This window comes from Artemia sp. Qi Xiang Cuo, chromosome 4 (genome assembly GCF_049724085.1).
Source record: "Artemia sp. Qi Xiang Cuo chromosome 4, ASM4972408v1, whole genome shotgun sequence".
In the NCBI taxonomy this organism is placed as follows: domain Eukaryota; kingdom Metazoa; phylum Arthropoda; class Branchiopoda; order Anostraca; family Artemiidae; genus Artemia; species Artemia sp. Qi Xiang Cuo.
In genome coordinates this window covers 79,315,993-79,343,490 of record NC_142797.1, presented here as the reverse complement: position 1 = coordinate 79,343,490, position 27,498 = coordinate 79,315,993, and the positions used below count along the sequence as shown (strand labels likewise).

At 35.9% G+C, this 27,498-nt stretch overlaps 1 protein-coding gene across 4 annotated transcripts in view; it reads right to left on the bottom strand.

Moving 5' to 3' along the window:
• LOC148953473 (E3 ubiquitin-protein ligase SH3RF3-like) overlaps nt 1-27,498 on the bottom strand; it is a 207,187-nt gene that overhangs the window by 9,835 nt on the left and 169,854 nt on the right. For 3 of the 4 annotated variants that reach the window (XM_089088552.1, XM_089088551.1, XM_089088553.1), the window contains exons 11-14: nt 22,856-23,027; nt 13,852-14,012; nt 8,389-8,493; nt 2,267-2,398 (exon numbers count right to left, since the gene is read on the bottom strand). In XM_089088552.1, coding sequence (XP_088944678.1) covers nt 2,267-2,398; nt 8,389-8,493; nt 13,852-14,012; nt 22,856-23,027 — 570 coding nt within the window. The remainder of the gene's footprint in view (nt 1-2,266; nt 2,399-8,388; nt 8,494-13,851; nt 14,013-22,855; nt 23,028-27,498) is intronic. The other variant, XM_089088554.1, reaches the window with a different exon arrangement.

Genomic DNA, 27,498 nt, shown 5'->3' with positions numbered 1-27,498 from the left:
AAAAGGCCTAATTTCAAGAACTTTCAACTACGTTGAACAACATGGATATCTCAAATTTTTGATTAGATGTGTTTGGGGAAATCGTGGGCGTGAGAGGGGCGTTAGTCGGTATCCAATCACTTTCAACTATTAAAAAAGGCACTACCCCTTTCAATTTCCAATTGAATGAGCCCTTTTGAAGTATCTACGACAACACTTTCAATAAACCTTATATGCTCCCAGGGCATAACTTACGACCCTTGCCCTGAGGGCTGTGAGGGGAGGGGTTGTCATCCTTAAAGACCTAATTTCCAAGACTTTCATCGACCTTGAATAAAATGGCTATCTAAAAATTTTTATTGGATGTGTGTGGGGAAAAAGTGGGCGTGAGAGGGGAGGTAGTTGCCCTCAAATCACTTTCGACTATTAAAAAGGGTACTAGCAATTTGAATTTCAAATCGAATGAGCCCTTATTCAAGTTTCGACGACAATGATTTCAGTAAAAACCTTATCTATATGTGTATCTATGTGTATTATCTCTATGTGTGTGTCGTCTCTCTGTGTGTGTCGTCTTTGTGTGTTTGTCGTCTATTTGTTTGTGTCGTCTGTCTGTGTGTGTCTTCTCTATGTGTGTGTCGTCTTTGTGTGTGTGTCGTCTGTGTGTGTGTGTCGTCTCTGTGTGTGTGTCGTCTCTGTGTGTGCGTAGTCTCTGTGTGTTTGTCGTCTCTTTGTGTATCGTTTGTATTTGTGTATTACCTGTGTGTGTGTGTCGTGTCTGGCGATTGTTAGGTTAGGTTAGGGGGTTTAGTTGCCCTCAAGTCCGCTTTGACTATTAAAAAGGAAACTGGGACTTGTGATTTTCTATTGAGTGTGCTTTATTCCACATTTCCACGGCGAGACTTTCAATAAAAACCTTATATGCCCCAGGACATAACTTATAATACTTGCCCTGAGGGTTGTGGGGGAGTGTCCTCCTCAAAAATATGTTTTCTATCTGGAAATCAACTACGCTGAACAAAATGGCTATGTCAAAATTTTTATTGGATGTGTTTTTGGGGAAATGATGGCCGTGCGGGGGGGGGGGGGGGCTATTTGCCCTCCATTCACTTTCGAATATTGAAAAGGGCTCTAGCTCTTTGAATTTCCAATCGAATGAGCGTTTTTTGAAGTTTCTACGACAATGCCTTCTTTAAAAAACCTTATATGCCCCAAGGGTATAACTTAAAACCCTTGCCCCGAGGGCTGTGGGGGAGTGTCCTCCTCAAAAACATATTTTCTATCTGGAAATTAACTACGCTGAACAAAATGGCTATCTCAAATTTCTATTGGATGTGTTTGGGGGAAGGATGGGTGTGGGGGGGGGGGGCGAGTTGCCCTCCGATCACTTTTGACTATTCAAAAAGGCACTAGCCCTTTGAATTTACAATCGAATGAGCTTTCTTTGAAGTTTCTAAGACAACGCCTTCTTTAAAAACCCAATATGCCCCAAGGGCATAACTTAAAACCCTTGCCCTGAGGGCTTTGGGGGAGTGTCCTCCTCAAAAACATATTTTCTGTCTGGAAATCAACTACGCTGAACAAAATGGCTATCTCAAATTTTTATTGGATGTGTTTGGGGGAAGGATGGGTGTGGGGGGAGGGGGCTAGTTGTCCTCCAATCACTTTCGATTATTAAAAAGGGCAATTTCAATTTCCAATCGAATGAGCTTTCTTTGAAGTTTCTACGACAACGCCTTCTTTAAAAACCTAAGATGCCCCCAAGGCATAACTTAAAGCCCTTGCCCAGAGGGCTGTGGGGGAGTTTCCTCCTCAAAAATATATTTTCTATCTGGAAATCAGCTACGCTGAACAAAATGGCTATCTCAAAATTTTGATTGGATGTGTTTGGGAGAATGATGGGCGTGGTGGAGGAGGATCAGTGGCCCTCCAATCTCTGTCGACCTTTAAAAAGTGTACTAGCCGCTCCAATTTTCAATTGAATGAATTCATTCTAAAGCTTATATGACAGTCCCTTCAACAAAATGGGTCCGGGTATAAAAGAAAAAAACATAAAACAACACAATTTGCCAACATAGTTCTTTACTTAGGCAGCGCGTTAGCACTGCCTATGAAAACCCAGAAACATTAGAAGCAACGGTTCCTTGGGTTTACACAATCTTTGGGATAGGAGAATTTCTAAACCATCCCGAAAGAAGACAAAAGAGGGCTTAGATAAAATTTCTAGCTCTCTTTCCTCTATATAAAAAAAAAAAAAAAAAAAAAAAAAAAAAAAAAAAAAAAAAAACACCTTTCTCTCGCAGGCGGCATTGGTTGTTTTGATCTTTTACTACCCGGCACGAAATGTCCACTTCCAATTGAGGTGGGACTTTCTTCTCGAGATTGCTTGGTTGAACCAGGGGTCCCATCATTCCCGCGTAATCTAGAAGAGGGAGAATACACAATTATATTTCCTAGGTACAAGCTCGTGGGAAAGGAATTGTAAGAATAATTATAAGATGTGTAATTAGGAAAACGGCATTATGGCAAATGGACAACAGTCCATTCGACACAATTTAAAAGAACAGTAAAATTGACTCCTAAGAAGCAAATTTTGCTAGATTCAATCATTATGATTAGCTTTGAATATGACGAACTTTGAAAACGTTGATTTGCAGGTGACTTCTCTATTTGCTTGCATGTGGAACTTGCAAATGAATTTAGGTTTATTCAAATCTTAACTTACGATATCTTAACTAGCCGATATTTTACAGACTAGCCCAGTTCTAACCATTTCATAATCCAAAAAAGAATATGAAAAACAAATCTCCCAACTCTTGAAAAACTTCGCATTGGATTCAAAGAATCTTTGATCTTAATTGAAATTCGAACTTAATGCATTAAAATAATGAAAACCAATTTGACTCCCAACAATTTTATTCTGGATAAGACCAAGGAATAATGCAAGGTTATTTGGTTTTCTCTTCTGTCCCAGGCAATTGTGTCCCAACAATGTATAGTCTACCCAAAGCCCTTTGTGAAACTGTTGTAACTTGCACCAGAAAAAAAAACAACAGATTCTTAAGCGCGTAGTTCTTACAGGTCGATTACGGTTGGTTCAAAAGTCAACAAACTTCTTGAAAGAGTCTTCCGCTTTTCAATGAGCGTTGCAATTTTGGCGACAATCAGTTTGGGTTCAGAAGGGGTAAATGAGTTCAAAATGCACCCTGTTTTCTCAGACGTCATTGTACGGCACTATTTCATTGTACGACCACCTGCAAAGAACAGAGAGGAGTGGCTTGCCGCTGTCCTACAATAGCCATGAAATCCTCTTCTTTTAAGTTATGGATCAGTTGAAAACAAAGAGACGAAACCGTGCTAATGCGTCCAGGGTAACCGACGGAAGGAAAGATATAACAGTAAATGATAATGTTACCGCATACGGGGGAGTCGACGATATGACGACTTCAGACGAAGATATGCGAACTCGACAGACGATGACGATTCCCATTCGGGATGATAGCACTCTACCAGGAGAAAACCCTACTCTGACACAAAAATCCCCGTTCTACCTGGGGACTTTGAATGTCTAAATTTTGGCAAAGCCTTAGAAAATAGACCTAAATGTCAAAGACCTAAAGAGTTGCAGATGGGACGTTAATGGCCTCTCGGAAACTCACTTGTCTGGTTCAGGAGAACAACGATGTGGTGACATCATGCTTTCATACTCTGGCAGACCTGATGGCAAACACCGACAAGGCATTGGCTTTCTTCAGAAACACTAAGCGAAGCGCGCACTCATAGCCACAAACTTAGTCTCAAGGCGCTTTATGATGATTCGGCTGCGAGCGAAAGTACAAAACATCACAATAATCCAAGTGTATGCCCCCGACTCCTCAAGACTTGATAAAGAAGTTGACACCTTCTATCAACAACTTCAGTCTCTAACTGATGAAGTCCCAAAGAAAGATCTCCTCGTAGTAATGGGTGACTTCAATGCTATCACCGGAGAAGCCACACAGCTTGAAAGTGATGTCTTAGGAAAATTCAGTCTTGGAAGGCGAAACGCACGGGGCGAGCGTCTATTCGAGTTCTGCAGGGATAATGATTTCTTTGTTACGAACTCATGTTCAAACATAGAAAGAGAAGAAAGGCAACTTGGATATCCCCGGATGGAAAGACGACAAATCTGATTGATTATGTCCTCATCTCAAAACGGTGGAAGTCATCTGTCACAAATACCACCGCCTTGCCTGGGGGAGACTTCAATTCTGATCACGTCATTGTAATGAGCACCTTGAAAAAATTCTGACTAAAAACTCTTCCTGTAAAGAAAAATAAGATCCCAAGACTCCGCACCGATAAACTGAAAGAACCCACCACACTCACCACTTTCCTGCAATCACAGGAAAAAAATCTTAGTCTTATACTTGAGTCACTCCTTTCGAACATACACCCTGACATCTTAAATGACTTCGTTGAGAAACTGAACACAACCATCCACGATACAGCTAAGGGAGCATTAGGCCTCACACCTAAGACAGAGGAGTTTTTGACCACAGATGAGATTCGAGATCCTTATCACCAAAAGCGATGGTTTTGCAACAGGCAGGACCGAGAAAATAGGGACATGTATAAGCGGATATAGCGGGCTGTAAACAAAAAGATTCGGTCTGCCCTCAGAGATTACATACGGGAGAAGTGCGAGTTCTGTGGGGAGGTTTCAAGACAGTACACAACCAGAGACTTTACAAAACAATCAAAGAATTCTCACCGGAAATGTCCACCGTCGCTACTAGCGTCCTGGACAAGGGCGGTAAGCTCCTCAGTGACAGCGAGGCTATTAAAGACAGATGGAAAAGCCGCTTCGAAGAGAAACTGAATCCGCTTCTTACCTGCAACCGTAATGTGCTGTCAGTATTTTTCTAGATAGAATGCTACCCAAGCCCACAACCTTACCTTATTTAGATAAAATAGGTCCTTCTTGTTCTTAAGAACAATAAATCACCAAGTCCTAAAAGTTTTCCTGTAGAACTTCTTAAATATTGGTCTCATCTACTAGAGGACCTACTACATAAAGTGGCTGTCTTCGTGTGGTCAACAGGCCATTTCCCGAAAGCATGGGTATCGGCAGTAATCGTACCGCTCCACAATAAAGCCCCTAAAAACGACTGTGAGAATTACCGGCCCATAAGCCTTACAAGTCACCCAGCTAAAGTCATAACAAGGGTCCTTCTAAACCGACTCAGAGCCATAACAGACCACATCATCAGCGACTCTCAGGCTGGTTTTTGCCCTGGACGGTCTACCACTGACCAGATCTTTGTAGTGAGGCAACTCGCAGAAAGGTATCTTGAATTTGGCAAAGAAATTCTCCAACTATTCATTGATTTTAAGCAGGCCTTTGATCTAGTATTGCAAAATGGACTTTAGCATATACTATTCAACTATGGTTCTTCTGAAATTATAGTCAACATAGCCAAAAATATGTATGAAAATTACTGTAGCTATGTTCCGACCCCAAAAGGCCAAGCAGAAGAGTTTACGACAACTTCGGGCGTGCTACAAGGTTACATACTTTCACCGCAACTTTTCAAGCTATTCTTACATGCCATACTGCCCTGCTTGAGAACAATGTAGGAGTGACCGTTAACGGTACAAACATCGATACCCTAGCTTATGCTGACCACCTCGACAAGCAAGCAGTAACCGATTCCAGTTTACAAGCCCAAGCCTCCGAACTTGAAACAGCCGCAAATAGCTTTGGTATGTTCATAAACCCAAAGAAGACCAAAAAGATGCGCACCACAAAAGACCCAAACCCATTCACTGTCCATGTCGTAGTAAGTGGCGAAGAAGTCGAATTGGTGACCAAGTTCGTGTACCTAGGGAGCTTAATATCATCAGACAACAACTGCTCCGACGACATGAAACGAAGAATTGCCCTAGGAAGTACAAGCTTCAGGAGGTTACTCCCCCTCTTTAAAAATAAACACCTATCTATGCAAATTAAACTTTGACTTTTCGACTCTCAAATCATACCTGTTGCCAAGTACGCCTGCGAAAATTGGACATTGAAAGTCAAAGATGAACGCAGAATTTCGGCTTTCGAGACAAAATACTTGCGACGTATTTCCGGAATCACATACCAAGACAGAGTCTCGAACGAAGATCTTGGGAAGCAGCTGAAGCGGGAAACTACTATTCTCCAAAAAGTGAGCCTGCAGCAGCTTAGGTGGTTAGGCCACATACAGCAAATGGAGAACTCGCGCCTGCCAAAAGTTGCCTTCGAAGGAAGGGTCCACAGTAGCTGCCCACCTGGAAGACCTAGGAAGAGATGGCGTGACAACTTCGGAGATGACCTCTTATGCCTTCTGAGACAAGCTGACGACAGGGCTTTGTACAGGAAACTGATCCAGGAACGTGTGAAGGAGATGGCCCCAACGCGACCCTTGCGGACGTCCGGGACATAAGTAAAAAAATAAAGTAGTATTTCAATATTAAGAGTCTGGACAAGTGTGCGTTAGATACTTCCGAAGCTTTTAATTCAATTCTTCATTCTCATGCTATTCTTGTACTCCTTCGCAATGGCGTCCACCCCGTCACTTGTTTTTGCCTAAGCCATTGGTATTGGGACCCTCATGTTAGGTGCTCTGGCCCACTTCTCACTGATATTAATAACTTCTGATATTAATAATATCGCTTCTCACTTCTAATAATGCTATTCCTAGAGTTACTAGAAATATCCACCCCCCCCCCCCGTATTGATTGATAGTTTTATTGATATCAGCCATATTTTTTATGTGGCCGTGAACGTTCTCCAATCTTGTCTTTTAGCAACGTGTCTTTTCTTAAATGGTCCTAAGATTTGAGATTTAATCCAAATTTTGGAGCAAAGAAGTCTCTCGTAATTAGACCATCTTCGATATGACGTACGGACACATTGAAGCATCTGGGAATACCTTTCAGTGTATTTGTGAAGGACACGAGAACTCTTGTTATTCAAGGAAAAACTTCCAAAGACTTATAACATGCTTCCCAGATGAAAAAAAAAAAAAAACACTTTAATAAAAAGTATTTACAAAAGCTTTACAAAATAATGTTTACACCACATCGCTGGTTTGGATGTTTTATTGTTTTACAAACTATAACAAATTAAAAAAAAATTATTGAGAGTTCTTCAGATAATTTAAGTATTTTCACCTTTGGCTTTCCCTTGTTTAAAAAAAAATGCTTACACCAACAAGAAATATAGAGCACTTGATGTTACAGGGAACATGCATGGACTATCGACAAGATTCCAGAAGTGCCGAGAAATGATAGTTGATTTTCCTCTGAACTGCCTCCATGTTTAAATAGTGTTGGTATTAATCAGGTGTTTTTTTTATTATGCTGTATGTCTGCTGCATAAGAGTTGAAGTTTTTTTCCGCTTAAATAAAGTAGTTTGTCAATATCTAAGTTATTGGCAATGCTTTGCTTTCTATTGTATTGTTGTACTTCGGGCTCATTTGTATTTTTTTCATTTATTTGCTCCTTTATTTTAATTTTGTAAAGAGAATAAAAGAAATTATGATTATTGTAATAAAATTTGTTAGATTCGAGCCAGAACAAGGAAATAATAAAAATAATTCTTCATAAGTGGAATTTGGGATTGTCTGCTTCCTGAAGACACTTCCTGAACTCGAGGTAAATAAATGAACTTGTCCAGATTTTAAAAAATTGTTTTTACTTTTGAATGAAGGGGACAATTTTAAGAAAAGAAAAACACTGCCAACAAGATAACTGCATTAATAAAAATAAAACATACAAACTTAATATTTCTCTCCCTTGTCATTTAAAACTAATAAATCAAATTTCAATGAAAAGTTAAAGAGAGAGAGAGAGAGAGAGAGAGAGAGAGAGAGAGAGAGAGAGAGAGAGAGAGAGAGAGAGAGAGAGAGAGAGAGAGAGAGAGAGAGAGAGAGAGAGAGAGAGAGAGCGTAAGAAAAATTTTAAGCTCACGATCAAGCAAAATATACAACAACAATTACAAAACTCTAAGAAATAAAAGATGTGGCTTATAATATAAAACGTTGCTACTAAGCAAGCCTCCACCAAAAAGCGATGCCACAAAATCTCTCCTTAATTAAAAAAGTAATTCAATATTGTGCAGAAGAAGAATTAAAATTTGAAGGAAATGGGAAAACATTACTCTCCTTGACATTCTTTGACCTAGTCGATGAACTGCTTCAGCTAGGAATAACTTTAGACAATTTTGTAGAAAAGAATTAATCGAGACAAAACAATCTTTTGAGTCTAAATGATATAACTTACCCATTATTAAAAATACTCAAAATCTGAAAATAAAAAAAAGCTAAGCCTAAATCAACAATGCCTATTATATGCTGATAGTATGAAAGCAAAAAATAAATTGGTTTCAGCTAATTCCGCACCTCTCAAACATGGATTGTGCCAGTAGGGCAGGCAGCTCCCGTGATCTCGGTGGAGGAACTTCAAACACAGTGACATTTATAAGCTGGGTAGGACATGAGCCAGATCTAACAAACAAACAATTCACAAACATACAGCGTACTTATATAACTAGATTTAACAATCAAACAATTTCACAAACATGCAACATTGAAAAACAAGCAAAACAGAAAAAACATACACAAAAAAAAGTTTATATAACATTCACCTTTTTTTGCGAAAAAATACTAATGTAAGGTGGAATGTTTTCCATTTTTGTAAAAAAAAAATGGAAAACCATTTTGTTTCAGTTTTGCGCCTTAAGCCCATTTTAACATGGTTTCCATTAAATTCCTCTAACCCTGCCCATTTTCACCCCCGAAACGGTTAAATCTTTCCAATTTTTAATATATTTCAATATCTTCCGAATAATTTGCCCTCGTCTTTCATCTTTTGCACATATTTTAGTATGTTTTCAATGAAATTTTTATTGGGATACTTAAATTGTAGGTCTTCCCTTATGTTTGTAATTAGTGGCTTCAAAACGCTTATAAACTTGCTTCGGTGGAAATAATTTTATTGGGATGAATGACATTAATTTCGTATTTTTCTTGTATGTAGGTTTGCCTACAACGGTAACCCAAGGGTGTTTTATAAGAACAAAGGTGACGAAACCGAACCACAAAAAAAGCGAGACTCAACTTTTTTAGGTTTGTTGAACCTAAAAAGCAAGTTTATAAATGCTAAGAAACGAACCGGCCTTTTGTAGAACCTTTTGGAAGAACTTGGACCCACTTTCTCAATAAATATAAACTATACGTGGGGCTCATCATAGTCATTACATTTCCAATTCCACATATTGTACTAGACTTGAGGAGGATGTCAAAGTTAGTTTTAAGGGTAGAAGGGTTGGGTTAGCGGAGGAATGGTCATTTTTAGAAGTTAAGTTTAAGGCGAAAGGAAATTTATGAGGCTTGGGGGTATGCGAAGGGCGATAGGCTAGACACAGTGTAATTAGAATATTATAAGAGGCGGCTAGGGACAAGTAAGCATACAAATAGCTTGGTAGTTGAAGGTGATTTAGATTTGTTCTCTTTAAAAAGCCAAAGGCTAATTAACATGGTTAGGCTTTCGGAATTTTTTTTTCTGACTCCTAGGATGCGAGCGATGAAGGCGGCTTATTTAGAAATGTTAAAGTGCGGCTCAGGTAGGGGCTGGCCGTACCAAATTAAGAGTATATTAGATTTTTGTGGATTCAGTCATATATGGGGGGATGCCTTAGGGCTCGAAGATATGAGGGGCCAAGCAAGTGGATTAGTTGAAAGGATTTTTTTTACAGGATCAGGAAATAAAGGCATGGCAGGCCCAGCGCTCGCTTTCAAATTCACTGGGTCTTTATTATCGGTCGAAGGAAATGTGGGGTTAAGTTTTATTTTTTTTTTTTTAAGGTGGGTTGGAATGAAAATGAAATAAAGTTATTATGATTTGTATAATTTCTGTGCGATTGTTCTTTGTTTCACGTTTTTTTCGCCATAGCCTATGGGCTTTTAGCGCAAATAAATTCTATTCTATTCAATTTGGAACGCAGAGTAACCAAGTCCGTTTACTGGGTATTAAAAGGACATCACAACACAAATATTGTGTTCTTCAGTCAATTTAAACTTCGGATAAGAATGCGAACGATAAAGCGAGACAAGAAAAAAAGTTTTGAATCAGCACGGAAAAGAAGAATAGCAACTATTCCAATAATGAACTCCATCACGCCATTCTCAGTGGAATAGAATAAATAATAGCAACAAAAATACATAGGAAATAAAGCAAAGGTCTCGTAAGGCAAAAATCGGGCGTCGTTCATCAACAGCTACTAAAACACTTCATTTTTCAGTTCATTTGGTCTTGTAATTCAATCCCTATTTACATCTTAATCTCGCGTTCTTTTAATACTATATTTAGTAGTCTTATTAACTTGTATACTCCAGCAGTTTTTCCCCCTCTCATATAATGTTGAGCAGGTCTTCTTTGTCTTTTTTTTTTTTGTTATTTCTGTTATTCATTTATTATTCCTTATTTGCTGTTATTTTTTTATTTGTAACTTTCTTTTATTATTGTATTTTACTAAATTATATAGTATTTTAGCCTATATACTGTTTTTTTACTGTTGCACTTATTTACTATCCACTTTTTTTTTTTACAGTACTGTTTATTTTATTTGTGTTGTTAGGCTCTTCAGCATCTGAGTGCAAACAACCATCACCAGTGATTGTAAAAGTTTTCTCGTATGAATAAATTGAATGGTTGATGATTAAATGAAGCAAAAAAAAAAAAAAAAAAAAAAAAAAAAAAAAATCAAACCATACAAACCATACAAGAACAGTAAAACCCACCAAAAAAACACGAGTTAAGAAACAATCAAAGAGCCACCCTGCTAAATCTATTTAAGTTACTTCGTTGTGTCTTGCCAATATTCTCTCAAAAACATAATTATGTAAATAGATAACTACCGACATTATTTTACTTGTATAGTATATCAGTTTACCTGTAATGTATACTGATAATATAGATAGTTATTTATATCAGTTACAATTGACGACGGTTTCGATTCTTTGGTCGTTCAAGAATGATGCTCATTCGTAAGAAATGTTACTCCAAAACAAGTTCCCATGGACAATTCCATTCCCATAAGAATTAAAACCCAACCGCAAAAGCAGCTATAGCTCTTGTATTCATCTGTCCATATGTGTTTCGGTCTGTCTTTTTCAAATTTTGTAAGTATTTTCTTCGTGTTCCTATATGGTCTCGTAACAGTTATATCTCCGAGCGTTACGGTGTATTTGAGATATGTGGTAAGATGGATGTTTTAGAAGGGAGATTCAGACAGAGATCTGAGTCAGTCGTAGATTTTCCGTTGGGATGTATTAATCGTTTTGTGGCTCATTGCTAGTGTATTCTTTTTTCTAGTGTTTGTGATGATAAGTGTTTATATTTTGTTTATATAGTGCTGATAAGTGTTTATAAATTTCTTTTTCCATACTCCTCTAAGTGCATTTTTTATATGCATAGAGGGTCCAAATATATTATTATTATTATACGTAAATTTATCTGGTCTGCACCACTCACAAGGAAAAGGAATGAAAAGACCACTATTTACTTTTACGTTAAAGTATTTAGTGCAATAAACCAAATAGGCAGGCATTGAGGGGTATGGGGAAGGGTATCAAGAGATTGCTAAATATTGGCGCCACACCTCAACATATACTAAGAACTCGTCTAAACTCCCTTCCCTAGTCGAAACTGGTTAGGGAATAACCAAAAGCTGGCTTACTGAGATATACCCAAAAGGCAAGTTTGTCGTATAATAGCTTACACTAAGATATACAAGTAAACAATATAAAATAGTTTTACGGTAAATTTATTTTAAAATCATACGGCCTACTATCGGCGACTTCGGCCTACTATCGGCAAACTTGATTTTATTCAACAAACCACAAAAATATCGGAACTTTCTATTTTACTGTTAGGGCTTGAGCAGGAATAGTCGGCACTTCTTTAAGTATACTTATTCGGGCGGAATAAGAGTAGTGGCAAGGGTAAAGGTCCTACCCGAACACTGTATAAACCGAACAGAACACCACCGTATATTACGACCATGCATATCTTTACAAGAGAAGGAAATTGACGTACTTTACAGAGAGGTGTCAGAATTCTGTCAATTTTCAAATTACAGATTATTGACAGATTGATTCAGCGCCACGGTTTCTTAACCGTGTCGTGGATAAAGTTTAATTTGTTATAACTTTCAAATATCTATATGACTATGATTGAAATGGTGAATCTTTTCAGAACTAAATGAATAAATTTTTTATTTGGCTTGGATGAAATCGATTTTACATTTTTATAAGATATCAACATTAGGTGAATTTAACACGGGAATTTTAAATGTATAAGTGTGGTCGTTATAGTACACAAGTACCAAGTTAGGAGTGCAGCTACGTTTCTGCATTCTCAAGGACATTTCTTTGCTCTTTACTTAGCCCCGGATGCCACACAGGACAAGCATACTCTAAAATACTTAGAATGTACAGTTTATAAAAATTCAACAGTGAAAATCAATTAAAACCAAATCGCCGAATTGTAACTAGATTACGCAACGCTATATTCGCCTTCTTAGTACAATTATTTACATGATCCGTCCAAAACATTTCTGAGTTAAGAGTCACGACTAAAATTGTCATATTATTTACAATTGGCACATTTATATCACTTTGACAAGGAACTTCTTTTTTCAAGAACGAGACCCTCATAAGTGCTGACTTTTTCCTATTAATTGAAAGCCAATTTTCTTCGCAGTTAGGCTCCAAACGGCGAATTATGCCATCCAAACTAATCATGGATCCTAGCTTTTGAAGTCTCAGCAATGATAAATCATCTGCAAACTTCACTCTGTTTTCATGCCAAGTCGCAATTTTGTTACACAGTATTAAAAATAAGCAGGCTATTCTTTCAATAAACAGATATACAGGTAATCCAAATATTGATGCGCTTTGTAACATTCTTCTGAATAGTTAACAAATGAATTTTGTGGGTAATAAAGTTTTACAAAATCACCAGGAGATTAGATTAAATACAAGACCTAGGAGAATCACAGCAGTAAAAACTAGCAAGAATATTATTCCGAAACCAAATAATTAATTTCATATTTATTTTATTTTTATCCATTCGCTTCAGTAATTTCATTTTTTTTAAGCAACTCTATTTCGCTTCTGTGTTGCTGAATTACATTGGCAACAATAGTATATTGTTTTTTTATTTTTCGGTTTTAGATTTGATTTGGTTTTAGGCTAGTTCTTTATTTCTTGGGTTGAAGAAGTCTTTTTTATACAGGTGAAATATCCACGTCGTTTTAGTGTGTCTTTCTCTTTCTTTTCCCTTTGTTTTCTTCTTCTTGAGATTACTTTTTCTGTTCTAGCCTAAGCTTCTTAATATTAATGTTCAAACTTGTAACCTAAACGCTTAAAACCTCTAAAAAACCATTCATTTTGCTAATATTTCTATCTAGGATACTTAGATCATCAGCATAATCTATGTCTAGGAGAGTTTTACCTCCTATTTGGTTCCATTCTGTCCCAAAGCCTTTGCCTTTTTTTAGGAGAGAGTCCATTAAAACGATCCATAGGAATGGGAATAAGACACAACGCTGGAAGGTGAGAGAAAAGAGACTGTTTTACCTTCTCTTTTAATTCCATACACTCCCATTGCCTTTGCTGTATTTCTTAGGACAAAGTCCATCCAAACGATCAATATGAATGGGAACAGAAAGCAACCCTGCTTAACTCCTGATTCATTACAAAACTAGTTACTAACCTCATTTCCTAACTTAAAGCTTTTGAAATACTGTTATAATTAAACAAGTAAATTAAAAAAAAACAAATAAGGAGCCAAGAGGGTACCTTGTATGATGAGGTTGATTGAGAACTGGTGACAGGTTATTAGATGTAATTCCTTTTGTGTCTTCGAAAGCGGGATTATCTGCTGAAATAATACTAGAAGCGTTCCCCTTCTTCCTCGTAAACCGTTGAATAATGCTCACTTTCTCTTTTGCAACAGGGACCTGTTATACAAAAGGAAACAATTTATTAGACTTCATGTAGCCATTTGCCAATGTCACTATAAAACCGATTTAAACAATAGTACCAAGTGGTCGCAATCACGTCCAAAATACTGTCGGGTCCATATACATAAAAGCCTTTTATGTAAACTCTCCTCGAAAATAGTTCTTTCTTTTTTATATACAATTATTATATATTTTATTTAATAATGCCTCTTTTTCACTCTATTTCATTCAAATAACTGAAAATCCATATGTCAATTTTGTTTAAATAAAATTAATAATTTAAAGCGGGAGAACAAATCTTAAAAAAAAAAGTAGTTTTCAGTATTATACAGTTCGTTTTTGGCCATGACAAATATATACAAACTACACACACGAATAAACCAGAGTTTTCAAAAAAAGTAAGCCACACCAAATGTTGCAAACCTCTTTCGGACAACTGTGCATACAAATTATCAAGCTGCACAATCAGGTCGAAGATTCGGTAATACTGTTTGAAGGCAGTGTTACGGGACCATATCGGAAGACTCAAGAGAAACTTTGCGTAACGGAAAAATAGCTTTCTAATCGGCTTCTTATTACCATAGCATAAATATTATATAGCATGGATAATTTTATTCAGAAATGGGACACATCACAGTCACAGCGCGCGCAAAGGGAACTTTTCCTTTACGCAAATCGTACTGGCTTCAGTTGCTACTTGGTACTTTGTCATTGCACACGCGCGAAGGCGGGGTCATGGAGAAATGTGCGAGACTGATCTGTCCCAAAAACCTTTAATGGAGAAGATAAGAACTTTCCATACTGTATATTATATATGCTATGCTTATCACTTTCGCTCAGAATAACTGTGAACGGAGCTTAGTACAAAACATAGGGAAGAAAAACGTCGTTTTACATCTCCGACGGGACTAAAGAAGCATAAGCCGCCCGGATTTTCTTTTCAGTTCTAGCAACTAATAACTACTTGTTGAAAATATTGAATTTCAACAGGTCGTCCTAAGTAAAAAATCCTTACATTTGAAACTAACAACTTCATTGTTGTATTCATTGCTTTTTTTTCTTTTGGCCAATGAAGTACCACCAGAAGCGTCCCGAGGGTCATTTCATTGGGGGGGGGGGGGGGTCTTCGTAAATTTTACCGAATCACTACCTGATTTATGCCGAAATTTCTGCAGAAATCAAGAATTTCACTAAATTTCTTCCGATTTTGCAAAATTTCTCCCGAAATTTTCGCGTTCGGCGAAAATTTTACAGAAATCCAAAAAAGTTGGGGGGGGGGGGCGAAACCTCATTGTTTTTTTATATACTTCATTAAATACTTTTTACAGTCATTTACTGATGCCACCATAAAACCGTTTCAGCCGTAGTACAAAGTGGTCACACGCGTGCACAAAATACAGTCCACTCGTGAGGGAATATTTAATGATAAACGGCTAGAGAGCTCATAGGTGACTTAAAAACTTTTTTGGATTTTTTTTACTTTAATCCTTTTAAAATTCAGATTGCTTATTTCCTATAGCCTTAACTTTTTGCTTCAATTTGATACGAGTAACACTCACAGTCTATGTTGCACCTATTATACACGGGAAAAGAATTGGTTACATTGTTGTATAATATTGTCAATAATCCTTACATTTACAACAAACAACTTGACTGTTGTGAAAAATTTTATATTATACTTTATTAAATATTTTTACAGTGATTTTCCAGCGTAAAATTAACTTCAGCCACAGTACAAAATCCGTCACGCAACTATTAACACCAAATGGCTGGAGACACACATTGGCACACACATAGACACACACAAAGATTTTTAGCAATTATTATTAAATATTGCTTTTGAGAAACTATGCTCTTAACTCAATTGTACTAGATCATACACTACATAATTATACTAATGAGTAACACCAAAGCAGTCAAAATATCTTTTTTCTACCAAACAACTGTTAAAATATGATCAAACCAGCAATTGTTTTCTTTGACATTTACGTTTATTTATGTTTTAGCTCATGTTTTATGTTTTTATTTTGTTTGAGATTACATTAATGACTTTTATCATATTCTTGTGATTCCTTTTCTTGTTGTATGTATACCTATTGGATTTAATAAACATACTTCATGTACATATAAACAGATAAGTGTACTATTTGTTTATAGGAAGAAATGTAGGAACAGAAGCTATATTGTCTTTACCTGAACAGAGAAAAATTGTGAAACATTTGATTTATTTTTAAGAATTAACAAACAGTTTCTACCTAAAATGTAATTGGTTAATTTAATTTACACATTTTCAATTCAATTAAAATAATTTCATTAATGTAATATTTTTTTTATGTACTATGCACAGCATAAATATATATAAACAGTAGCCAAAAGTCCTATACTCTCTCCATTAAAGATTTTTGGCACATATCAGTACAGACCTCTCTCCATGACTCCGCCTTCGCATGCGCAATGACAAATGAATATATATCTATAATATGGTAACCACTGAAACTATTGCTATATCGCAGCCCCATTTTTCGTCTCCGTAGGCTTTGATTTGTGCCATTTCTGAAGAAACTGTTCGCTACTGTTATATATCTATACTGTGGTACTATATAAGTACATAAACATATAAAAAACATAGATACACAGACGAAACATAAATCCATTTTAAACAAATCTTCTAAAAATTTTACTATCTAATAATATTCACAGCAAAAATAAGATTAGATGTTAAGACTATTCTGATCTTGCTTGGCATTTCTATATATTTGACTGTAAATTATTTCACTTTTGTAAACAAAGTAAAAGGTGGCTCTAATAATAATTTCAAAGAATTTTTCTATAAGTGGCAAATAAAAAAGCAAAATTCAAGCCGACAGGAACCTTTCTAAGAATTTTGAAAGCATCAAAAAGCTCACTCAATTATACTTGTCCCATTTTACTAAATTATTTAATTTAATAAAACTAAATCATTTTATAAAAATCGTCATATTTGAATACAAAAGAGAGAACTCTAAATCCCCCCTTAATGATTCTAGACCTAGAACACTATAATATAATGTTATACAGGTACCTTTATTAAAAAGTGCCAATTGTGGTGCCATACGGCACTTTATGACAGTGTTATAAAGACAAATATGTAAAAAGCATGAAGATATGATCAAAAGCCACTAAGATATGAGCCACTAAGCATCTCCCTGCAATCTTGCGACAGCCTCTTTAATAACAGCCATTTTAAAACAATGAATATCGAACTGAAGTCAACCTGTTTAAAGGTTGATAACAAACAAAATACAAAATAAAATAAGAGAATCGTGCTTAACTTTATTCGTCTCTAAAAGATTTATGTTTGAACATAAATGGATCAAACAGCTCGTGGTATAAAACCGAATTTTGATAACAATCGATACATCAAAAGAATTGGCTTTTTGTGCTGATTTCAAAATATGTAAAATTCATTAAGTTTAATTTTGCCTATCAAAGGCTACGAGCCTGAGATAGTTTGCCTTATTTTCGAAAAAGAGGGGAAACACACCCAAAAATTCAAAGAATCTTAATGAAAATCGTACTGTCACATTCAGCGTATTAGAGAATCCTACTTTAGAGGTTTCAAGCTCCCATCACCAAAAATGTGGAATTTTGCATTTTATGGCCAGAAGAAAGATCAAGGATGCGTGTTTTTTTCCGTTTTTTCCCAGGGGTTATCGTCAGACCAATGGTCCTAGAGGACCGGGAGGGGGCTCATTCGAACAAAAATTAGAAGTTCTAGTGCCCTATTTAAGTCACCAAAAAGATTGGAGAGTAACTAGCCCCCCACGACACCCCGTTTTTTACCCAAAGTTATCCGAAAAACATTAAGATACCGGTAGCCATTTTGTTCAACATAGTTGAAAGGTCCAAAAATTGTGTCTCTGTGGATAATATGACCCACCCCTCCCTAAAACCAATGGGGATAGAGCTATAAGTTATGGAATTTACCCATTGTTTACAAATAGTATTTGTTATTGAGAAGCACCCAGACATTTTTGGGGAGAGGGGGAGATCTTCCACGGGGAGAATTTTCCGTGGGGAGGGATTTTCCCGGGAGTGAACTTTGCTTAGAAAATTTCACATGGGGGAATTCGCCAGAATTTTAATTCGAAATTCTTTGTCTTACTTTCTTTTTGGCGACTCAAGTTTACATGTGCAGATGTTCCGGAGGAATTTTCTGTGGTAGAAACCTTCCATTGCAGGGGGGGGGGGGGATTTCCGGCATGATTTGAAGTCTTTTTTTTAAAATGAAGGTAGGCTAAGGAGAATTCTGCCGGCGAAATCGAACATATGGAACTTTCAAGGGGGGGGGGGAGTAAGTGAAAGGGATTTTCAATGGAGGAATTTTCCATGGGGGGGGGATGGGTTGATTTCCCACGGATGGTAGGGGCCAATCTCCCGGCAATTTTTTAAAACAATCAGATATTAAATAAATAAAAAAAAATTTCAACTGAAAGTAAGAAACAACGTTAAAACTTAAACGAACAGAAACATATGAGGGGAGCTGCCCCGTCCTAATTTTGTATTTTCTTGTCCCAATTCTTTCAGAGCAACTCTTGAAATACAAAGGACGTTTACTTGGAATAAGAAGCTTTTTTTAAGTACTAAAAATCTTCAGCGTGAAGAGCGAGGTACTGAGAGGGGGCAGCTTTCCTCGTATACGGAATAATTTAAGCTAGTTTTAATGTTGTTCCTTTCAGTAAAAAAAAAAAAAAAAAATGATTTATTTAATTTTCTCAAATAGCATCCACATGAATACATAATTAAATTTTAAAATGTCAAAATAATTTATAGGGGCCGTTAACTCAATGTAAAAAGTAGCTTGTCTCACTTTGCAAATACATTTCAAATGAACATTGAATTTTTCTAAACACAAATAAGTAACACGAAAAAAAAAAAAAAATGTAGGTACTTGTATTCACCAACAAGTAACTTTTGTTGAATTCATCGTCTTGACGGCTCAGACGAATCTTAAATTTTTTATTTAGATTTTGAGAATAAATCGTTTATAAAATAGGAAATTGAAAGTGCTTTGAGAGAATTAATAATTTAAAATCTTTAAAGAAAACATTTTCTGAAAATAAAATACAATGTAAAACAAAGAAAAGAGACTTAACTTATTCAGAAAACTCATCGAAAAGAAATTTCCAAGTAAAATCACAAAAAAAAAAATATATAAATTTTGATAGAGTTCTAGCGTCATTAACCTCTTTTCTTCCATTCTCTTTTTTGTTTTAGATTTTAGCTGAGACAACAGTTGGTTACATAGCCGAAATATTCGTTTAGGTTATATATTGTAATGTATTCACTTTGTTCAGAAAATTCCTCGTTATCTTCTTATATTTTATATGATGGAAAGGCAGTACGGTCTTCATCACCATTATTTATAATCTTTAAAAACACATTGTCGAATAAAAAATGATCGATTGTTTTAAGGTGCATTTAAAAGGGGATGATATAATAAGGGTTATGAACTAAGGGATGATTGTTTGCCTTACAGAGCAAGATAAAAATATATTGGTAAGGTAAAAACAAGACCCTTATTCTCACCCAATGTGAGGGTTTATGAACAAAAGTATGTTCTATTTGACGTGTGGGTGTCAAAAAATTTAAGAGACAACATCTTTGGGTATTATGATCAGCCCAGATTTGGGTATGAGAAGCATGATGAAGAGCGGCTGATTGGGAGTGGAAGTTATGATACTAATAGGCAACTGGGGGGATAATGGACCGACCTAAGCATTGTAGGATATTAACACACAAAGTCTAAATGCAAATCACTGCAAAAAGCAAATCACTGGCCAGGTCACTTAAAGTTAAAACTCTAGTCGATTTCCCAACAACTAAGGGGAATACTTCTCTGGATGTAATACTGACTAATCTTTCGGAATATTACCAGAATCCAAGTAATCTAGCACCACTTCGTGGAAGTGATCATTGTATGTTACAGTGGAACCCCTTGGAAAAAGTAAAATTAAATATTCAGTAACCCAAGTTACTTCAAGGCCGATCACTGATCATGGTCTGCTGCAATTTGGTGACTGGATAACGGGAGAAAACTGGGTTGCAGTCTCTTCAGCTAAAGACTTAGATTCCTAAGTAGAAGAATTCCATAATAAGGTAAATTCAAAATTTCTTGAGTGCTTTCACAAACGTAAGTGTAAATTTTGTACTAGTAATAAATCAAATATAAATTCAAAAATAAAGCAACTGATAAAACATAAATTGCACCTAATACGAAAAGGTCAAGTGAACCAAGCAAAACAGTTAGCACACCAAATAAAATGGAAAATCAAAAAGGCACAAGCAAACTACTATGAAAATGAAGTTGACCATCTTTTGGAGTCCAAGCCGTCGCAGTTTTTCAGTAAAGTAAAAAGTCTGGCTGGCAAAAGTTCTCAACCAGTTGACTTAATAAAGGAGGAGCCTCTAGAGTAAACTACGAAAGATTTAAATGCCCATTTTGCTTCAATTGTGCAGTCTTACCCCCCCCCCTCTTCCACCCGAGGATCCTCCAGTAAGTTTAACTACTCCTTCAGATGATAATTTAATTGCTGATATGTCATCGGCAATTATAATCCGTAAACTCTCTTCGTCAAAAAGAACTTCCGTTGCCCCTTTTGACATTTCAGTTGCTCTCATTAAAGCATTTGCTAAAGAATTATCATTTCCCCTTCAGATAATTTTCAATAATATAACAAAAACAGGATATTTTCCAAAGAAATGAAAGAAAGGGTTTATTAATTTCCAACCCCCATTCCAAAGAAAGGAGCAGCTAATGATTTCTCTGGTGTCCGGCCGATCACAGTTACGTCAGTTTTTAGCAGAATATACGAGCTTTGTTGCCGCATGGCTCAAAAAATATCTTTTGAAAGTAACTGATCGAAAGCAGTTTGGTAATATCCCGTGTTCGACAGTTCATTACCTCGTTAATTTAATTGATTTTATTTTAAAACACCTGGATGAACCTGGGAAATGGACAAATTTAATTGCATTTGATTTCAGAAAACCATTTGACCTTGTTGATCACAAAATCCTTTTTGAAAAAATGGCGGAAAAAAATATACCCAGCTTTATTATTAAAATCATCAAGAGTTTCTTAACAAATAGAGAGCAAACTGTGAAGTATAAAGACCAATTTTCCACTTCTCTGCCAGTTTTTTGTGGAATTCCACAAGGAACTGTAATCGGGCCGCTGGGCTTCCTCCTCATGATAAATGAATGAAATTTCTGCAGAATTGGAGGACACATGGAAATAGGTTGACGACTTGTCCTTAACGAAAATCGTATCTAAGGATTTGAAGAGCAATGCTGCTGGTTTCATTGATCAAGCTACCTCAGTGGTGGCTGACGTAAATATGGTCGTGAATAAAGACAAATCCTCGGTCACGACATTTTCTTTTCTTCAGAATACTCAACCGTCTTTCGAACCTTTTCTTCAGAATACTCAACCGTCTTTCGAACCTCCTATCGCTTCCGAGCTAATAAGACATAAAATAACTTTACTTGGTGTGGTGATTTCTTCTGACCTCTCATGGCGGGAGAATACGAAGGCAATTGTAAAAAAAGCTAACGGCGCAATAAAAATGCTAAAAACACTGAAAAAATTTCGAGTTCCTAAGGACAAGCTGAAACTAATATTTTACACTTTCATCCACCCCTTAGTTGAATATGCTTGTCCGGTTTGGCACTTTGCCCTTACCCAGGATGAAATTGATAAAATCGAACGAGTTCAGAAGAGATCACTGCAAATCATTTATGGCGGTTCCCCTCTACCTTACTCCTTTTACCTCAAGGAATCTAAACTTGAATCCCTTTCTTCCCGCCGAGATAAATTAGGCCAAAGCTTTGGCCCCTCCTTCCTTCAACATCCCATATGTTGATCCTTCCTTCCCCCCGCTTATGCACCTTAGAGATCCCGTCCCCCCAGGGCAGTGGCTCAAAGGGTCCCGAAACTGACCTCCGTCTTGTGTAACATCATGCGCTACAGTAAAAGCTCTGTGCCAAGCTTTGTGAAATATTACAATGATCTCTAGTGTTTTTATTGTTTAGTTTATTTTATCCTGACGAAGTTTTATCAGACAACTTTATTTTGCTAATTATGACTAAGAGACATCATATTTGGGCTTTGCCCACGAGAGCTATGTCTTGTTTTTGAATTAATTGAATTTGAATTTGAAATAAACATAAAGTCTAGTTTGTATGTAAATATTTATGTTGATAAGATGTTCAATTATTTTTATTACTATGTTACTAATTATATTTATATTGCTATTATCTTATTTATTATGCTTATTTATATGTATTACATTTTATTATATTTATATAATATTATCAGTGTTATATTTATGTTACTATTTCATTTACAGCCATGGGCCCAGAAGCTTAAACTGCCATTCATGTCATTAAATGTCATATTAAAATAAGAAGAATCTTCAATGAGAATGCCAAGTACAAGTGAGAACACTATTTGCAAAGCCTAGTTTTTGTTCGTGCTTTTGTAAGAATCAATTTAGCAAAAATAAATGGCGAAAAATTAAAAATCTGATTAGGCTTGCTAAACAATAGCTAAAATTAAAACATAGCACCACGGAGGTTGGGAATTAGACAAACATTTTTTGTCAGGCTCGTAAATTGGTCTTAAAAAATCTATGCGTTATATTAATTTGCTTTTTTGTTTGTAGGTCCGTCAATTATTCTATGGTTGCACTTTATTCAGTGAAATAAAAATTAAAAATTCTTAAAAACCCTAATAACAAGAAGAAATCATTCAAGTAGGGGAAAAAAGAACTGATATAATTTGGAGATGGAAAAAAAAATACCTTTTCTGCAATTTTAGGAATTATTTCTGTTTCCAAATTTCGTCCATTTGATTTTCTTGGAGACATTAAGCGGTTCCCTGGAACATCATTTTCACATCTAGAGCCACGCCTACTGGATGGGGCACTTTTGGGAGATGGAACAAGTCTCTTTGGGGTTGAGTTAGTAGGAGACCTAAATAGAAACAAGAATATTGAGATCTGAATTCAATATAAAAAAATTGAATCGTGATTAACGTCATAAAAAAAAAAAAAAAAAAAAAAAACCTATTGGTAGAAACATCAAGCACACAAAATCAAAGTGAAGACATTTATTCCCTGAAGACGAACATTTTTTAAAGAAGGATTGGAATACAAAATGACTACCCAAATTTCGAGTAGGTTCAAGAAAGAGAAATTATTCATTTAATTCACATTTTATATCAATTTTCATTTTATTTCATTCTATCTATTGTCAGTGTGGTAAATGAGTCTCTTAAATTTGGTGGCTCTGAGGTTATAAATAAGTTACTGAAGATTATGAATATGATTTTTCCAAAAGGGGAAGTACCTAAATATTTTAGGAAAACTTTAATTAAACCAATGTATAAGAAAGCTGATAAGAGTGAGCGTGGCAATTATCGAGGCATTAGTCTGGTATCTGTAGGTAGAAAAATACTTAGTAATATGATACTTTTTAGACTGAGAGATGCTGCAGACAAAGTTTTAAGAAAAGAACACTGCAGTTTTAGAAAAGGCAGAGGATGTGTCGACCAAATTTTCACTCTTAGGTTAATAATTGAGAAGTGCCTCAGTTTGCAAACATCTTTGGTCCTCAGTTTTATACATTATGAGCAAGCCTTCGATTCTGTTGATAGAAGAGCTTTAGCAAAGGTCCTTGTATGGTATACCAGACAAATAGATTAAAGTGATTAGTGCTCTGTACGAGTATAACATTGCTTCGATTAAGGTAGGGAATGAGGTTAGCAACTGGTTTTGTACTAAATCAGGAGTTAAGCAGGGTTGTGTTCTTTTCCCCTTTATATGGATCATTTGATGGACTTTGTCTTAAGGAGCACAGGAAAGGCAATGGGAGACCACGGAATCAAATGAGGAGGAAACACTTTCCTGCTGATGATTTAAGCATCCTAGATGAAAGTGTGAGCAAAATGAGTGAACTTTATTTAAGAGGTTTTGCGAGTTCAGGTGCTAGAATAAGTTAGAAAATTAATTTTAAGAAAACTAAGTCACTAAGGCTAGGAATAAGTGAAGATGAAAAGGCGACATCGGGTAACGAAAAGATTGATCAGGTGGGCAGCTTAACTTACCTGGGTAGTATTACTAGTAAAGATGGTGGATGCAGTGAAGATGTTAAAAGTAGAATAGCCAAGGCCTAGGGTGTTTTTTTTTTCAGTGATAAAAAAAGTTTAGAACAATAGGGAGATAATACTGCCAACCAAGATCAAAATATTGGTAGGTACAGTGATGGTAGTATTCAGTGGTCAAATATGGCTCTGAAACATGGGCGCTCCGAAAAGCGGATGAAGATTTACTAGACGTTTTCCAGAGAAATTGCCTACGGATTGTTCTGGGTACCCGACTGACTGACCCTATTTCAAACAGTAGACTGTACGAAAAATGTGGTTCAATCCTTTCTAGGGCTATGATGAAAGAAAAGTTGAGATGGCTAGGGCACGTTCTGCGGATGAAGTATGACAGATTGCCGAAGATTGTCCTTTTCGGCCAACCGTCTAGGACTAAAGGGAAAGCAGGCCGTCCTCATTTGGGGTGGGAGGATGTCATAAAGAAAGATTTAAAGGAAATGAGAACTTCCTGGGAGGATATAAAGAGGAGGCTTTGAATAGATTGGGATAGAGGAGGAGCATGCGTAGCTGTGCTGGCCTCAGGCGGCTTGGTGCTGCGGTGAGTTGTTAGAAGTAGTAGTAGTAACTATTGTCAGTGACTGTTTTATTTGACCCCTATTTAATATGATTGTAGTTTCCAACGTAAGCCGTTCTTGTTATTAGCTTTTTGCTACTTGTTTGATCTTCCATATATTAGTAAGTAAGTAAGTAAGTTTATTTGTAACCCGCAATATAAAATAAATGCGGAGTAAAAAAAGAAAAAACAAAATAATGTAGTTCACAAGGAAATAATAAGGAAAAACACAACATAAATAAAATAACAATATCCACTGAATCATTGATCTGGAAAAAAATAAGTGAAAGGATCACTGGCACATAACTTCTTTGGACTATTGGTCCTCAGATCCTAAGCGATGTTGTCAAGCAGCACTAGAGGGTCGATAATTCCAAAATGATAAATAATTTTGTGATTTCTGTACCATTTTGGTAAATATAGCAGGAATCTATTTAAAATAGCCTCTCCTTAGCTGAAAACGACATTTTTCCCGCAATAGAGGCTGAAAACCGGAAAGAAAAAGAATTGTAGGAGAACAAAAACTATGGTAAAGTTTACACAAGCCTCGGCGGCTGTACCTCCTTCTATGAGGCAAGATTTTACCATATGAGATGCGAATACACTACAGAGCACTAGCACCCAGAGTAGTCGAAAGTGTATCCGAAAAAGTAATCCCAAGCCATTTCAACTTTGAGACACACTTGAGGAGCATTGTATCCACATGTAAAGGAGGAGCGAGGCTGGAAATATTAAAGCACAGAAACTCACATTTTGAAGCATTTACAGATAATCCAATCATACTCAAAGCATTAATCAGAACACTTAGATTCTTTGTGAGGCCTGACCTAGTATAACTAACTAGCAGTACGTCATCAACATGCAATGTGACTAACAACAGCATTTTCTAAAAACCCAGTAGGAGACAGCATTCGCGAACCTTGCCGAACTCCCTTCTTTACTGAGATAGGCTTAGATATATCAGACATCCATTTTAACCGAACCAACAAATTGAAATACCAATATTGAATATCATTTTTCATTATTTTTATATATATTTTCTTATTTCACTATTCTATCAATTACCATCAAATTGATATTAGCTCTTATTTCCTTTACTGTATTTACATTTCATATCGTTCAAGAATAAATCACTACAGCTTGTTTTCATTGTGCAAGGTCAAAGATTCTTGGTGTTTGAAGGTCTTGTTATAAAATCTCAGATTAACCTGCTTTCCCTAGCTGAAGAGCCTTCTAAAAGCTGAAAGCCATATATTTCCTATTTTATAGTTAATAGAACTGATTGTCTAAAATTTTTTAAAAAATCAAAACTTTCGAATGCTCAAACTAAGCTTAGATTCATCATAAATGTAATTCATCCCCTCGGTATTTTAGTTAGTAGCTGAGACAACCCCTTCTTTTATATATCGGTTAATTCAGTATATTTTGCTTTTTTTAAAAGAAGACATAAACTTTATAGGCCTCAAATAATAACATAATCTTAAATAGTCGGGGTTCAATTTCTAGTGTTTTGTGGACTGGAGAAACTTTAATTCAAAAACAATTTAAAAAGAATATGTGGCATATTACTGCATCTCAGCCTAAAAGAAGTACCTTTTTCCTCCGTCTTGTCTTATCTTCCTATTTTCTAAGTAACAGAGTATCAATCAATATTATTCCTTAATTAATACAAGCCACAAATCACTTAGGGCTTTCCAAAAATCGCCAAAAGAAATTAAAAGTACTTAAAGTAAATACTTGTGGACATTCACTCAGATGTCTCTGTCTGCCATTGACGGATACTAGCGAATAGCATCCGTCGATGACAGTTCAAATTTTTGGATTTTGTGTAAACCGCGGATATTGCTAAATGACTCGCTTTATGGTTGTTAGGTATTTGGTTTTAGTTCTTCTAATTTTGGCTTTTATTGAATTTTATTTATTTTTTAATTTTGGGTTTCTGTTGTTTTTTATTAGTTTTGTTTTTTTACCTTTTGAATTTCTGCGTTTGCTTTTGGTTTTTTCTTTGTCTTTTTTGGAATTTTCCTTGAAAATATTTTTTGTTCGCGCTGAAGAAGAGAGGGGTTGTCCTTTTGAAATATTCGCTTTGTGTTTTTTTTTTCTGTCTTCTTTTTTTTCAGTATTTTCACTTGACCTTAAAAAAAAAAAACATTTTCGATCGTATCTTCTTTATATTATGGTAGACCAATGAAGTTTAAGAAATTATCTACATTCACTGAAGTGGGTATTGTCAAAGCCCTTTGCTAAGAGTTTCTTGAGATACAGCTTTTACACTAAGGATGATAGTAAAGGAGCCAATCAACCTTAGTCCTTGATAAAAAGGCCGTCAAAAACGGTTGTTGTCAAAGCTACATCTCTTGAGATACAGCTTTTACGATCAGGATGATAGTAAAGGAGCCAATCAACCTTAGTCCTTGATAAAAAGGCCGTCAAAAACGGCTGTTGTCAAAGCTACATCTCTTGAGATACAGCTTTTACGATCAAGATGATAGTAAAGGAGCCAATCAACCTTAGTACTTGATTAATTAAAAAAACTTTTTTCACAGAATAAGTTTTTCAAAGAAAAGTAAAGAAGTCCATTAAACAAAAAATAAGCACTTTACTCAAAAAAATATAAATGTTTTTACTTTTATAACTTTTAATAAATCAAATAATTTTAATATTTTGATTACTAAATATCAGTATTTGTATATTAAACTGAAAATGCACATTCATTTGTATTTTTTCAG